Genomic DNA, 16155 nt, shown 5'->3' with positions numbered 1-16155 from the left:
ACAGAGACATAGAGACAAACACAGAAAGATCCTCCATCCTCTGGTGCACTCCCCAAATGCCTGCAACAGCCAGGTCTTCGAAGCCAGGAGCTTGGAATATAATCCAAGTCTCCATGTGGCTGGCAGAGACCCAAGTACCTGAGCCGTCACCTGCTGCCTGCCAGGGTGCACATTAGCGGGAAGCTGGATTGGAAGCGGTGTAGCCGGAACTCTGACATGGGATGCAGGATTCCCAAGCTACAACTTAACCACTGTGCCAAATGTCTGCCCCTAATTTCTTTTTATTTATTTATTTGAGAGGTAGTTACAGACAGTGAAGAAAGGTCTTCCATCCGCTGGTTCACTCCCCAAATGGTGGCAATGGCCAGAGCTGGGCCGATCCAAAGCCAGGAGCCAGGAGCTTCTTCCAGGTCTCCCACATAGGTGCAGGGGCCCAAGGACTTGGACCATGTTCCACTGCTTTCTCAGGCCATCAGCAGAGAGCTGGGTTGCAAGAGGGGACAAGCCGGGACATGAACCAGTGCCCAAATGGGATGCCAGCACTGCAGGTGGAGGCTTAACCGACTACGCCACGGTGAAATAAAGACAAAACAAATAAAACTGCTGGCTCTGACATATCCATCATCTGTTGCGGCCCCCTGCTGTAACCTTGGGGCATAATTGTCCTCTGTGACCCCAGTAAGTGCCCCCTCCCCCATGTGTGCCCTGGGGCAGATGCTGCCATGGGCAGGACCTCATAGGTAAGGCCCAGGACCACCATGGAGGCTTGACCCCTAGTGGGCATAAACAATATGTTTGTGAGAGGGAGGAGGAGGGGTCACCCAAGTGGCCTGAGAGCTTGGCCCCTGGGACCTCCCTGCATCCCCGCCCCCATGGCCTTCTCCCTGTCAGTGACCCCTCCAATGAATGGCTCTGTCTCTTCTCTGATCGTCCTCATTCATCACTCATTTGTGCATTCAGCAAATCTGCACTGAGTGCTGACTAGGGCCAGAAAGCATTCTAGGTGCTGAGAACATGACTGAGAATAGTGGAGGGAGGGGAGACAGAGTAAACAAACAAGGGATAGTTAGGTATTTTCACGTATTTATAATAGGCCTTGGGTAGGATATAAGGTGGTGATGACTCTGACAGGGGGAAGAGAAGGAGCACAGGGAAAAACAATGGGAAGTGACATTCGAGTAAGAACCTGGAGGAGAGGAGCCGGCGCTGCGGTGCAGCGGGTGAAAGCCCTGGCCTGAAGTGCTGGCATCCCACGGGCGCTGGTTGGAGACCCGCTTGCTCCACTTCGATCCAGCTCTCTGCTATGGCCTGAGAAAGCAGTAGAGGATGGCCCAGGTCCTTGGGCCCCTGCACCTGTGTGGGAGGCCTGGAAGAAGCTCCTGGCTCCTGGCTTCGGATCTGCCAGCTCTGGCCATTGCGGCCATCTGGGGGAGTGAACCAGTGGATGGAAGACCTCTCTCTCTCTCTCTCTTTGCTTCTCCTTCTCTTTCTGTGTAGCTCTGACTTTCAAATAAATAAATAAATAAATCTTTAAAAAAAGAGAGAGAGAGAGAGAGAACCTGGAGGAGAACAGAAGTGAGCCAGGCAGATGTGTGGGGAAAGGGTGTTCCAAGAGGGGACAGCAAGAGCAAAGGCCCTGGGGTAGAGCCGCTGCTCACCTTTGTGTTTGTTTTCTCTCTTGAGCACCTGGATGGTAGGGACACTGTTTCTGTGTCTGTTGAAATCATTTTGTGAATTTTCACTGTATAGCTTTTGTTCCTATTGAATTAAGTAGCACTTGTAGATATTAAAAAAGTAAAAAAAAAAAAAAATTGAATTAAATGTATGCCTCAGCAGGGGGATACACACCACCAAATTAGACACAGAGTGGAGTTTGGTCATCATTTGCTGTTTAGATATTTGTTAGTGGCGTGTTTAAAACATGCGGGTGCTTTCTGGTTTCTGACGAGTGCTCAGCCTGTAGTTGTACCAGGAGGCTGCTCATGGCCACGCCAGGCTAATTTACTGCCATCATAGGAAACACGCCACAGAGGTCCTGGGTTCCTTTTCAGACCAGTGCAAATCATGGCATCCTTGCTCTAGGATGGGCCTCAGATGAATAATTAGGAGAGAGGACTGTCCCAGCCACCTTTTTAGGAAACTTTTATTTATTTTAAAGGGAGAGAGAGAGAGACAGCCAGCCAGACAAAGGACTTCCATCTGTGGGCTCACTCTCCAAATGCCTGCAACAGCTGGGCCTGGGCCAGGCTGACGCTGGGAGCCAGAAACTCCATCCAGGTCTCCCACGTGGGTGGCAGAGGCCCCACTACTTGAGCCCTCACTGCTGCTCCCCGGGGTGTACATTAGCAGGAAGCTGGAATCCAGGCACTCCCAGGTAAGGATGTGGGCATCGCAGGTGGCGTTTTAACTGCCAGGCCCAACGCCCACCTCTGTCCTCTTTTAGATGAGCTTCCTCCAAGCCCTGGAGGCCCCTCAGCTCGAAGAATAGAATTTGCAGCTTTTTTTCTTGGTAGGGAAGTACATTCATGTTGGAAAACCCAGGGCGAAAGTAAACAGTTGTACCTGAAGTGCCAAGAATGAAAACGAATCGCATCTTGAGAAACCGGCAGCAGGAGCTAGTCCACCCTGAGCGGGCTCCCTTTCTGCCTCTCTTCGCCGTCCCATTCAGCTCTGGGCTCCCAGACGCTCGCAGGAGATTGCAGGGCACTCAGCCAGCCCTTGAGACAAGACTGGGGCTTCCTGGCCAGCTGATGGCATATCGAGTTTCGTAGCTGTAGACAAATCCTGGGAAAGAAAGGAAAACAGTGGTGACCATTCTTAAACACTAAAAAGTAGCAGTATGTTTGGTTGCAGTTAGGTACTTGGGAATTTTTGCAAGGTCAATCAGGTGAAGTGATGAGCCAAGGGGCAAGGGACACACACGCAGCCTGGGGAGGAAACAGGGGAAGGGGAAGACGGAAGGAAACTGGCCAGGAGTTAGGAGCTGAAGGCACTCCCTGTTGTGTGAGAAAGCAGTGCCGGGGTGGTTGTGCAGCAGTGGGTGGGTGCACTGGACACGAACTGGGGTGACAGGTGTCAGAGACGGTTCATTTGGCAGGGACTGGAGGGGGGAGATGTCTCTTTCCGTCGGCAGCGAGGACTCTGGTGGCAAACTGCAGGTTCCACCTGTGCGAAGCGGAGCATTGCCACACCGCGCAAGCTCTCATCATCCCCTTGGACCGGGCACGGGACGCAGGGGAACGTGAATTCATACTCTTTAAAGCTTGTCCTCGAACAATAATTTACGTGCTTCGTGGCTTGAGGCACAGCAAGCCTTCCATAAACATTTGTGGTTGAAACGCTGTGTGGCTCCCAAGTAGAAATCCACACACAGTCCCTCCTGTCTCTCCAACCTGAAGCCAGGGAGGTGCAAGACCTGACAGAGAACGAAGCCTCTGGGATGTTTATTTTTTTCTTTTTCACTTACTTGTTTGCTTTTTCACTACCCCTGTCCTGCAGGCTTCTGGAAGCTTCCAGATGCTCCTGCGCGTAGCCTTTTCCCCAGCCTGCTTCCCTCCAGCCCTTGAGCCAAGGCATCATCTCAACCAAACTAATGATGGGGGGTGGAGGGAGACTGCTTTCTTTCTTAGCCTGCCAGGTTGCTGAAGAGTTCTGTTGTTATGGATAAAAGCCACCTTGGCTGGACTGTGGTCAAAGGCCAGGTTCAGTTTAACTGCTTCATCACAGACCAGATGGCCAGTGCTACCTTCGCTGCAGGCACAGTGCCCAGAAGGAATTAAATCCTCCAAATGACCCCAAGTCGTTTAGTCGAAAATGTCACTGTGACCTTTATTCCACATGTTCTAAACTTGGGATTGCTTTTGCTGTTGTTTAACTGTTATTGATTGTTTTAATTAGGCAACAATCAAATTGTACAAGTTCGAGAGATGCAAACTCTTCCTTCCAGTCGCCCCTCCCGGCTTGGTTCCATCCTCAGAGGCAGCTGGTGTCCTTCTGTCTGGGTTCTCCAGACGTGCGCGGCGCATACACAAGCAGACATGCACTTGCAAATGTGCACAACATGTGTGTTCTGCACCTTGCTTCCTGTTTGTCACTTCATGGGTTTTGGAGCTCACTCTGGCTCAGTTACTGGGACTTACTTCACCGTGATTCCAAACACACAAGGAGCAGCCCACCTCACGATATAATTTCTTTCCTTAGTACTTGGCGGTTGATTTCCACCCGTTGAGGATTGCCTTCTACCACAGGGTGAGCCAGTCACAAACCAGGTGTTTTTGCCTTTGAGTTACTGTGCAACTCAAATAAACATTAGTGCCTTTGCCCCGGGGGGAATCAGGATTGGGGCTCTGCACCCCCACCAGTGTCACACGACTGTTGATTTAAACCACATCTTGAGTGAGTTCCCCTGAGGTCAGAAAGTGGGGACTCCGGGAACTGATCCTGTCTGCTGAGGCTGCGGCATGTTTTCTCTTGTTCCAGAAACTAGAATGAGCCGAAGTATTCCTGTGGAGGTTGATGAGTCAGAACCGTACCCCAGCCAGCTGCTGAAAGCAATCCCAGAGGACTCCCTGGAAGCGGAATCAGAACCGCCTGCTCCTGGCACAAGGAACACAGCACCCCACGGCGTGTCGGCACCCGGCACCCCTGACGGTTCCCCTGGAGACTCAGCTCAGGCTCCTCCACCTCTGGCGCTCGCCAGCCCACAGCGGCCCGTGTCCCAGGCAGTCACCTGCCTGCGCGCTAGAATCCTGGAGGAGAGTGACGACAGCTTCTGCAGCAGGCACCCAGAGCCCAGCGAAGACTGTCCCTCGGGCTCCTCTGCAGCCAGCGCGCAGGAGTCTGGGAGTGGGGCTGGCGCCTTCCTCCCAGAGCGTCAGTTTTCATTTCTGGGAAAGCACCATCCGTGGCTGGGATCTCAGCTTTCAGCAGCTTCTCGTGACGCTAGCCATGACGCCGACACATCCGACCAAAGTTTACCTAATGCCTCAGCAGGCTCCCGGGGCAGCGGCCAAGAGACATGGCTGTGGGCCCAACACCACAGGAACCACGAAGCCCCAGACCCACCCAGCACAGACGGTTCCCAGCCCCAAGATGTCCTGGGCATCCGGCAGCTGGAAAGGCCTCTGCCCTTGACCTCTGTGTGTTACCCTCAGGACCTCCCGGCCCCGCTCCGGTCCAGGGAGTTCCCCCAGAGGTACTCAGCATGTGTACAGGTGCAGCCTTGCAACCCTTGCGCGCACACTCCGTGGAACCCTGCTTACTGTTGTCCCAGAGGTCCCGACCACCAGGTGCCATGTAAGTGACCTTCAGCTCCTGGGAAGCTAGGGCCTCACATCCGTGCTTTGTGTCACTGGACCAGCACACACGGTCACGAGGCAAAGAGCGCTTTCTGCTCTTAGGGGCTGCCTGTGTGTGGTTGGACTTGTAAGGGGCCATAGGAGAACGCTTGTTCTGAGCCCATACCCATCCCACGGGGACCCTGCCTCAGTAGGGCACGTCAAGGATGGTTTAACAGAAATCTGCCTAGATGGAGGGAGGGGACCTCAATGATTTCTAGAACACATTTTTGTGTTTGAGTTCTTGAGCAACTGGGTTCTTTCTTTTCTTCAAGCTTCTTCCCTATTTTAGACTTGGCAGAAGAAGGGCCTTGGGTCAATAACAGAAAGAAAAAAAAAAACCAGCAGGTGCCCAGCGTGTCATTGTCTCTGCATTCATGCGATGACCACCAAATTGCTCCTGTGATTCTGTTGCTTAAATCCCTTTGGAGACCTGAGCTGTCTGCATCTACCCTACAGTCCCACCACACCAAGGACTGGCAGGCCACCCAACTTGTCGCGCTGGTTCCTGGCTGCACACTTGCCCTTGCTCTTCCTCTCTCTCTAAGATGTTCTTTCCCCTCTTGTGCATTTGACCCAGGTCTATACATTTTCTAACATATTTACTTTTACAAGGTTTTATTTATTTATTTGAAAGGCAGAGCAAGAGAGAGAAAGAAACAGAGAGAGAGAGAGAGAGAGAGAAAGATCTTCCATCTGCTGGTTTACTCCCCAACTGGCTGCAACAGCTGGAACTGGGCCAGGCTGAAGCCAGGAGCCAAGAACTCCAGCTGGGTCTCCCACGTGGGTGGCCGGGGCCCAAGCATTTAGATCATCTTCTGCTGCCCTGACAGGTGCATTAGCAGGGAACTGGATAGGAAGCAGAGCAGCCAAGACTTGAACTACTGCTTCAGTAGGAAGCTGGCGATGCAGGGGGTGGCATATTCTATCAATTTGTTCATTCCCCACAATGGCCACAGGCTCAGCGACTAGGCCTAGGCCAAAGCTGGGAGCCAGGAACTCAATCCAGGTCACCTGTGTGGGTGGGATGGCCCCAATTTCTTGAGCCATCATCCCTTCTCTCCAGGGTCTGCATTAACAGGAAGTTGGAATCAGGAGTGGAGCCAGATATCAAACCCAGGCATTCTGATGTAGAACAAGGAAATCCCAACTGCAAGGTCAAGCACTTACCCTCATCATTTTTTTTTTTAATAGCTTTGTTGAGATCTAATTGGCAAGCTATAAAGTCCACCCTTTGCACATTTTAAGTATGTGATCCAATAAGTGCTACAGTGTTTACAGAGTGATACAGCCAGCACTATATATACCTTTTAAGACCTCTCCAGGGTCCCCCTGGAAACCTCCCCAGATAACAGCCTCCTTCAGGTCGCTCTCCCTTGTGCTCTGGCTCAGCTGGGACACCTGACACCAGTACGGCATCAAATTATGGACTTGTCTGCCTGTCCATCCACACCATAAGCTTTTGCACATCAGCAAAGGTGCACTTTCACTCCGTAGTTCCCCGGCAGTTAGCACAGTGCCTGCTGTGTAACAGAGCCGGTCAAATCCTTCCGAAGGAGTGCTCTGTATCAGTGCGGTATCTCTGAGAGTGATAAAGTCTTAGATAGAGATAAACGGCCCATCACCGTTCTTGACGTTAAAACTGTGCTGAGGCCACTGGAAAATAACAAAAGGGCTTTCAGATGAAACACAGGCCTGTGAGATGTGACAGTTTTAGCAAATAAACACTGTGCATTAGGCAATTCAAATAGCGTAGGCGAGTCTGCCCAAAGGCTTGATGCCTAGTTTTAAAATAAATTACAGAAATAATCACAAATGTGTAATCAACCATAGTTTGTGTATTGGTGCTTGTGCACGCATTATAAAGCTTCCTAGAGTGGATGCAGCAATATAGAAATTCAATTTGAAATGGGAGTGGGAGTGGTGGAGGGGAGACTGGTGGGATAGGAGTGGTGGCACAGTGACTTAAGCCATGCTTGGGGTACTTGCATTCCCATCCATAATGGATGGAGTCTGGCCTCCAGTTCTCATTCAGCTTCTTGCTAATGTGCACCCTGGGAGACAGCTCAAGTACTTGGGTCCCTGTCACCAGTGTGGGAGGACTGGATGGAGTTCCTGGTTCCTGGCTTTGGCTTGACCCAGCCCTAGCTGTTGCAGGCCCTTGGGAAAAGAACCAGTGGATGAAAGACCTCTCTCCCCTCTCTTTCTGTATCTGCCTTTCAAATAAATAAACACACATAAATAAACATATTGTTAAAATAATGGGAGCGGGGGAGGTTGAGGGATGTAACTTAGAAGATGCTTGGAGGACCCAGGTAAGAGTGAGTGAGATCAGAGTGAGGTCAAGAGCTGGGGACACAACAGGGCTTGGGGAGAGTGGGGCCCTGGGCTGGAGAGGGAGAAAGCCTGGGGCTCCTGCAGAGACTGGAGGAGTTGGGTGTTGTGAAGTTGATGCCCAGAGGGCGTGGGCCCAGTCACAGGTGGGTGTGGCTGTGGATTCCTCAGGTAGGAGTCACTGGGACTGAACCTTGGCAAGGCGGGAGCTGTGTTTATTTCTCAGTGATCTCCAGGTTCAAAGGGAGTGATCTGTGAGAATAATTCCATAAAGTATTTTTTAGGATTTCTATCATTTAAAGGTAACTTTTCTGTTTTAGACGGTAATACGTGTTCACTCCTCAAATTGAAAGATGCCCAACCGTTCAAAAACGAAAATTAAAAAGTTATCTATGTCTCTGTTCCCCAGATACAATTCCTTGCTGGGATTTTAATACATTTACCTCTGGTGGGTTTTCCACTTTGCATATATGTAGTTAATGTAAAGTGAATTTCCAGCGACGTGGAATGTATACTTCTTCCAGCATCATTTATAGATCCTGAACTGCATTGCCTCAGACGAATCAGCTAAACTGTTATTAACCTGTTCTTCACTGATGGACGTTTAAAATAGTTTTCAGTGTTCTGATCCAGTAAGCAACGCTTTGACAAGCATCGCATACTGCTGTTTTTGTCTGCATTTCTGATGGGCTCCTTCGATTAATGTGTGGAAGTGTGAATACTCAGCTAAAGGCTTTGCAGTTGCCTTTGTTTACTAACAAAGGTAGAAAAGAAAGCGTTGACTCAATATTATAATGGGGGTGCCAGCTAGGTCTTCCCACTGCAAGTATTTTTCCCGTTGAAGCCTGGAATGGCGCCATTAGCGATCCAGTCTTTGGAGGTGACGTTGCCTCTCAGGCAGGTGCCTTCAAAAGACAAATGCTCCTGCCTGGGAGCCCGGGAGCCCCTTTCTCTGATACCTCAGGACCTGCTTTCTTTCAGCCTTGCCCTTGACCTCGCCCTCGCCCTCGCCCTCACCTTCCGTATTATTTCCTTCTATTGAAGTGGGGTGGACGGGGACTGTCGAGATCCTGGGAATGCAGAGAGGTGATGAGAGGCAGAGAGGAGGGAGCTTGCACAGGAGACAGGAATAATTCACAGAAGATACACAAACAGCCAGCCTGCCCGCGAAAGAAACCGTGCTCCGCATCGCTCCGCATCACTCCGTTGAAGACGGGCAGATTTTTAAATATTATTTACTTACTTATTAGAGAAAGAGAGAGAGAAAGACAGAGAGAGACAGAGATCCCATCCACTGGTTCCCCAGATGCCTGTAAGGATCAGAGTGGTACCAGCGCTGAAGACAGGAACTGGGAATTCAATTCACATGGGCCATCACTGCTGCCTCCCAGGGTCTTTAGCAGGAAGCTGGGGTCAGGAGCCAGAGCTGAGCATAGAGCCTGGCACTACAATATGGGACAAGGATTTCTTATCCACTAGGCCAAACACCCAGCCCCAAAATGCAACATTTTTCAAGGTACCTTTTCCCTAATTAGGGGTGCAAAAATGAAAATCAGACAACTCCCAGGAGAGTTCTATTGAAAATGAATGTTCTCATACCCTCTTGGCAGGAGTCTAAATTGGCACAATCTTCTAGAAAGCAATCTCATTATTTATCAAAATTGTATATGTGCTTCTATTATGGTCCAGTAGCTGCTGGTAGGAACCTACCCTACGGAAACACCGAACAAGCCTGTCAGAATCCAGGGACATCGGAACAAGGGCGTTGATTAAAGCATTGTTGTATTCGAGCACAAATGAGAACAACTACAGTGCCTGTCCGTAAGCCGCCAGATAATGACAGCCAGCCCCAACTCAAGCTGCTTGACCTACGACCTTGCAACTTTAGGATGGTGTGAAAGCGAAACGCATTCAGCAGGGAGCGTTTGGATTTGGGACTTGGATCTTTTCCCGGGCTCGTGATGTGCAGTGTGCTTTTTCCTGTGAAGCTAGGCAGCTGCTGCGGCTCCCAGCCAGGCAGATCACGAGGGGGAGCGACAGGCGCTCCAGTGTCCCGCGTTGCTACCTAGAGGGCTTAGTAGGTCAGGCGGATCGGACGCTTTTTTATGTCCGATGTTTCCAACTTACTGGGCTGGCCCCCGCCCTGCACTGTAAGTTGAGCGGCATTCTAGAATCTGAGATTTATTGATACAATGGACTAGTAGGCCCCTGTTACCTAGAAGACCGTGCACATTCTGACATAAAAAAAATTGAGTTGAAGAGCAAAACACATGCGAGCTGCATGTGTTTACATGCACATTAAAAAGTCTAGATGGCTCAGCCCAACTGTTAACAGCGGTCATGAGGAGAGGGAGCAGGGAACTCAGAAGAGACGAGGCATTTAGTCTTCTAACTTTCTATACCCTTGTGGGTTTCTCTTTCTTTTTTCCAGCAAGCCAGCATTCCTTCTATAATTAGAAAATAATTACAAGTTGAAAAGTGAAAAAGCAAAGCCCGGGGGAGGCGAGCTTGCCCTCATTCACCCTGCACGGGCTTTGCATCCGGGCACGGGGAAGAGGGGCAGGTGCCCAGGTTTTTCTACAGGGCACTCAACTCCAGAATGTCCGTGGGGCCTCCCGCAGCAGTGACTCCCGCGAAGGTGACTGTGAAGATTAAATGAGATAATGTAGTAAAGGCACTAAGTAGCAAGCCCGCCACGCTCGCAGCTCTTAGTTATTCCTGTGATTATTTAAGTAGATCCTGCAGCCCAGCCCTGCAGAGCCTGCCTGGACTTCTAGATCCCTCTCGCAGGCACAGATTCTAAGCATTCAGAGCAGGTGTACAGATGCTTAGTTTCACAGGGCTATAACTGTGCTTAATTGCCAACAAAACCACTTGCAAAGAGCTGTTCACCTAAGGGAGGCTCGTGCCGTTGGAAACCATGGCTACATGGGTCCTGCTTGGCTTCAGACGAGCCTTACTTCCTTACCCATTAATGAGTATATAAATAAATAATGATCACGACGCAAATGGCGTAGCCTAGCTTTTTGCAAGTTAAAGCAAAAATGGTTCTTGGCCACCCCTTTCATGTAAAAAGAAAAAAAGTTTTCAAAGCAGGTGAAAATGAGAAGCGCAATAGCTTATATTTGTCTCTCCGCCCACCCCCTAGCGAAGTCAGCCCCTTCCTGCCTCAGATCCTTCCACTGAAGGTCATCGTTACCAGACGGGAGATCAGGACTGGGCAACCAAATGAAACCTCTGGTGCAAATAAGACGGGGAAAAGGGAATTAAGCCGAGTGAACCCTTATCTTCCTGTAAAAGTCTTGCTCTCTGTGTCTGGGAGACTGAATAACACGAAGCTGTGGGTACATTCGCATCCTGCCGTCCCCATAAGAGTGCTGCTTCGTGTGCTAGAGTGCTTGCGCGATGAAATAAACCAGATGGAAGAAATGATAGAGAAAGGAGTTGCATTGCAGCAACCGCAGCTGCTCACAGCTGGGGGAGTTCCTGTAACCGTTTATGCTGGCCATTTTGTTTCCTGGCTAAACTGATGGCATTATATCATGATGTGTTTTTTTGACAACTTGGAAATCAGGTTTTATTTTTCTCTCTCATAAACGCTCTTAATACCATTCTTAATAAGGAAGAAAAATGTCGCATGCTTTCACTGATAAATGGAAAACCTCGTTTCGGATTTGGTTTACAAATTCCAAGTGGTAAAAGCCCAGTAACATGAAGCCTCTGTGTGCTCAAGCCAAGCGGATCACGGGATTGACAAATAACACCCAGTGCTGGGCTCCCACTTAGGATTACGCAAGGTTTTCATTTTTGTTTTGTGCTTAACACTGCCTCAGAACTGACAGATCGGTTTGTGTATCACATCACCCACCATCCATCTCCCACGGAGGGAACTCGGGGTGGAATTTGAGAGACTGGGGACGAGTCCCTGGGGAAACTATTTTTGAGCAGTGATTCTTGAGTGAGTAGGTGGCTCTGGTTCATGCCTCCTCTTCTTGCACACAGATTAGTGTGGGTTTGTGTTTAAACACAGACACCCACAGACTCGAAAACCTTCTCTCTGTATATTGATTCTGAACTACTCAAGGGAGCTGGATCCTATTCATTTTTGTTCACCTCGTACCTCGCTGTATATTTAGCATATAAATATTTGTTGAATGAATACAAAGAAATCTGTTTTCTACTTCCTGGGGGAAGGAGTAATCCCTCATTGTGAGTAGAGCCTTTGTGATGTACGGCCTTGGAAAGGTCATCTTTAATTGTCTGGGGAAGAAAGAAGAGAGGTCCTTTGGAATTTGGAAATAGAACCTGGCCTGGCCGTTGATCTATCCATGTATTCAACAAATACAGCGGTGTTTCCAAAAATTCGTGGAAAATGCAGTTGAGAGGTGAAATTATTTTAGTGTAAACATTTTTGAAATGCATGCAGTTTTTTCATAGTAGGCATTTTCCACAAACTTTTTTGAAGACCCCTTCTATTTGCCAAGTCATCTACTAGGCACTGGGTATACGGTGGTGGATACTACACATATATGGACCTTATCTGGGTGGATTTCTCAGTCTACGGGGGAGGCGGATAAGAAGTAGAAATCAGAAAACAAAATGATAAATTGTTAAGTGCTGTCAAGGGAATAATTGAGTGTTAGACGTTACTAGAGAGGCCAGAGAATGTCTCTGATATTTGAGCTGTAACTGAAAGAATGAGAAGGTCAGGCACACAAGAAGCTTGATATCATTAAGTTAGCCAAAGCAGGGCGGCTGGCCTGGAGGGCGAGCAGAGGTAGAATGTGCTAGAAGATGAAGGATGCAGAGGCCCTCTCGAGGAGCCGGGACTCTGTTCTGCATCAGACATCTCCTTTAGGAAGACAGAACATTGAACTCAATAATTCTGAATAAGAAACCTAGAGAGAACAATGCTTGGCAGGTGGCAAGTGATTAATGAATGTTAGCCATTATTATGAAATAGTACCCAGCTGAAGTAGTGAGGCCCAGCCCTAATAATGGGTCAGAATGATTAACACCTGGGCATTGGAAAAATCCTCAGTTACCTGATAAGCAGTTTTTAATTAGCAACTTTCCCACCCAACTAGCTAAATTCCACTTAGAGAAGGAAAAGCTCGATTTTGAGGGACCCTCTGCTAGTCAGTATTTCTTTGTTTTAAACAATAAGCGGACAGCATGGAACACTGCGTGGTCAGCACCCTCATTTTAAAAATCAATGAGGTGGATCATTGTCATCTGCTCACAGAAGCCATCTCACTCTTGACCACAGGTGGCCATCTCAGAAAGGAAAGTTACAGCTAATCAAGCACTCAGCCCACATGCTTTCATGATTTTAATGATACGATTTGTTGCTATGAGACAAAAACATGTTGTGCGGGAAATACTCTGTTCGAAATCATCTGACCTTGATTCAAAGGCTTTTGACGAACAGCACTAACATCCGCTCTCTGGAAGAGAAACAAACCCTGTGATTAGAGCTTCGCAGTCCTTTTAAAGCAAATAAATTGTTATTAGCCACTCATTAATGGATATGGAAAGCAAAATGGCTCCAAACACTGAAAACTTCATTCGCATGACTTTCTGGTCATCACCCCTTCCCCAACCCCCACTGCAAAAGCTTTCAAGGCCCCTGGCAAAGCTTCTCCTCTTTTACCTCCTACTTTTGGAGGGAGACAGTGGTCACATGCCCTCCTCTACCCACCATGGACGTCGGGTGACAAGTAGACATCCAGGACACCTGGGACCCGACAAGCACCCTGCACGGTCCTGAGTGGCTTCCCTTCTCCTGTGTGTGCGGTTGGTTTTGTGACTGTTCCATCCTCATTCCTTCATCTGTGGGGCACCTGGTGTGGCTGCCCATGCTGGGAGACACGGTGGGGAATGGACGTGATCCCTCCTTCCACAGAGCCCAGCAGGGAAGGCCAGCAAGAACGTGGCAGCTGAGGGTCATGCTACTGATACAAATGCATGAGTGAGGGAGAAACTAGGGGACTGGACTAGGTAACTGGCCCAAGGGGTGGGCAGGCATCTTCGGGCAGGTGATATTTGGGCTGAGCCCTACACGCCAAGAAGTCAGTTTGCAGAAACATTCCGGGCAGAGGGTATGGCAGATTCCAGGGGTCCAGCGGTGGGAGCAAGCTGGGGCTCAGGATGAAGCTGGGATTGGGGAGCCAGGGAGACCGTAGGAGGAGACAAGATCAAGACAGGCAGGGACCTGAGCAGGCAGGCTGGGTCTTTTCTTTTCTTTTTTTTTTTTTTAAGATTTATTTATTTGAAGGTCAGAGTTACACAGAGAGAGGAGAGGCAGAGAGAGAGAGGTCTTTCATCCGATGGTTCACTCCCCAGTTGGCCACATCGGCCAGAGCTGCGCTGATCCAAAGCCAGGAGCCCGGAGCTTCTTCTAGGTTTCTCATGCAGGTGCAGGGGCCCAAGGACTTGGGCCATCTTCTACTGCTTTCCCAGGCCATAGCAGAGAGCTGGATTGGAAGCGGAGCATCCGGGACTCAAACCAGCACCCATATGGGATGCCGGCACTGTAGGCGGCAGCTTTACCCGCCTCGCCACAGCGCTGGCCTCCAGCAGGCTGGGTCTTAAGTGCAATAGGAGGGACTGTGCTGTGGCATAGCTGATAAAGCCACCCCCTGTGATGCTGGCATTCCATTTGGGCGCCAGTTCAAGTCCCAGCTGTTCTACTTCCTTTTCAGCTCCCTGCTAAAGGGAAGCAATGAAGCATGGCCCAAGTGCTTGGGCCCCTGCAGCAGTGCGGGTGAGCAGGTGAAGCTCCTGGCTTCTGGCTTTGGCCTTGCCCAGCCCCGGTTTTTATAGCCATCTGGGGAGTGGATCAGCGGATGAAGACCTCTGTCTCTCCCTCTTTCTCTGTAACGATGCCTTTCAGATAAATAAAATAAATATATATTTTTTAAATGCAGTAGGAGATCTCTGGAAGGCTGTGCAAGAGATCTTCAAAAAGTTCATGGGAAACATGAGAAAATTATGTATGGATTTCAACCTTTTTTGCACCAGAATAAGCTTATCTTTCAATCCCACTGAACTATTGAAGTAAGCCTCACGTGTACAGCTGGATTTGTAAATTGTCCACTCATGCGCGGCTCATGCAAAAGCAAGGCTGGCCCTTGCTTGGGGACCTGATGACAGCAGCGCTTTTGCCCTTTCTGGTCGGAGCAGCAATACTGACCTGCCCTGTTGCCTTGAAATTCCAGCAGGTGCTCTGGACCCCCTGGAATCCGTCTAGCCTGCGCTTAGCTCGAGTGGTACCTCTTGCCCCTGACCAGACTGGTCCTTGTGGTCCTGTCTCCACACTCTCAGAGCTGTGCCCTAAGTCCTGGTCTCCTTTGTCAGTTAGGTGCTGAGATGGGCCCAGGCTGAAGCTTTTCTCTTCTTCTCCTCTCCCTTAAACCCCGACTCTTGTCGTGACCAGGCCTTAGCAACAGCAGGGCAGGGGTCATGGGTCATAGCTAGGAGACAGCCTGGGCTGGCGGTGCGTGGAGACTTGCTAGAGAGGAAGCGTGACAGGCAGGATGCAGCTGGTCATGGTCAAAGCAGACAATGGATGGAGTTCAGCGAATCTGGGCAGGCTTGATAGACTGGCTTGGGCACATTGCCAGGGTCACTTAACCAAGTTTCCTGAGTCCAGATAGGGGGACCTGGAGGCAGCCACCCTGGTATGTGGCTCCTGTTCTAAACCAGAGGACATCATTCCCCTGAATGTCCCCTCCCCCAGAAACTTAGATAGCTTCTGACTGCTGCCTAAATCGATAATAGAATTCCTGGCCACATTCTCACCCTCCCCCAGCCTTCCTTAGCTCGCACTTTCTTGCTTACTTGCCAATTTCACTTCACTGTACATCCTCGCAGGCCAATTTTTCTTGCTTTTATTGCTTTTCTGTAGCAAAGTAAACTTGATTATTATCCTTTTTTTGAGAGACAGTTTTACTTTCTTAAAATCTTATATATATATTTTTAGATTTATTTATTTATTTGAGAGGCAGAGTTACAGACAGAGAGAGGGAGAGGACAGAGAGATCTTCCATCCGTTGGTTTACTCTCCAAATGGCTGCAACAGTTGGAGCTGGACCAATCTGAAGCCAGGAGCCAGGAGCTCCTTCTGGGTCTCCCACAGGGGTGCAGGGGCCCAAGGACTCCAGCCATCTTCTACTGCTTTCCCAGGCCACAAGCAGAGAGCTGGGTTGGGAATGGAGTAGCTAGGACTTGAACCGGTGCCCATATGGTATGCTGGCACTGCAGGTAGAGCCCCAACCCACTACACCACGGTGCCAGCTAAGGGCTAAGACCAGGAAATTTTATTTTGAAACAGCCAGGTTCGTTTTGGTCCTAACTAGTTTCGCCTCCTGGATCACCATGCTTTACTTGGGCAGAGGTGGCAGTGTTTACAGGGCTTCCCGCTTGGCCCCATCCCCACCCCTTGGACTTCGATTTCTCAACACACTGGTCCCCTAGGGCCTGG

At 49.7% G+C, this 16155-nt stretch overlaps 1 protein-coding gene across 2 annotated transcripts in view; it reads left to right on the top strand.

Annotated features, from left to right (window-relative positions):
* The window catches only part of TRAF3IP2 (TRAF3 interacting protein 2), a 46442-nt gene that overhangs the window by 7887 nt on the left and 22400 nt on the right, over positions 1-16155 (top strand). The window contains exon 2 of one of the 2 annotated variants that reach the window (XM_062186623.1): positions 4480-5295. In XM_062186623.1, the coding sequence (XP_062042607.1) occupies positions 4488-5295 (808 nt within the window). In that variant the 5' untranslated portion in view covers positions 4480-4487. Of the gene's footprint in view, positions 1-4479; positions 5296-16155 lie in introns of those variants that run through there. The other variant, XM_062186624.1, reaches the window with a different exon arrangement.

This window comes from Lepus europaeus, chromosome 3, assembly GCF_033115175.1.
Source record: "Lepus europaeus isolate LE1 chromosome 3, mLepTim1.pri, whole genome shotgun sequence".
In the NCBI taxonomy this organism is placed as follows: Eukaryota; Metazoa; Chordata; class Mammalia; order Lagomorpha; family Leporidae; genus Lepus; species Lepus europaeus.
Note: the sequence above shows the minus strand (reverse complement) of the source record. Positions and strands in the feature narration are given on the sequence as shown.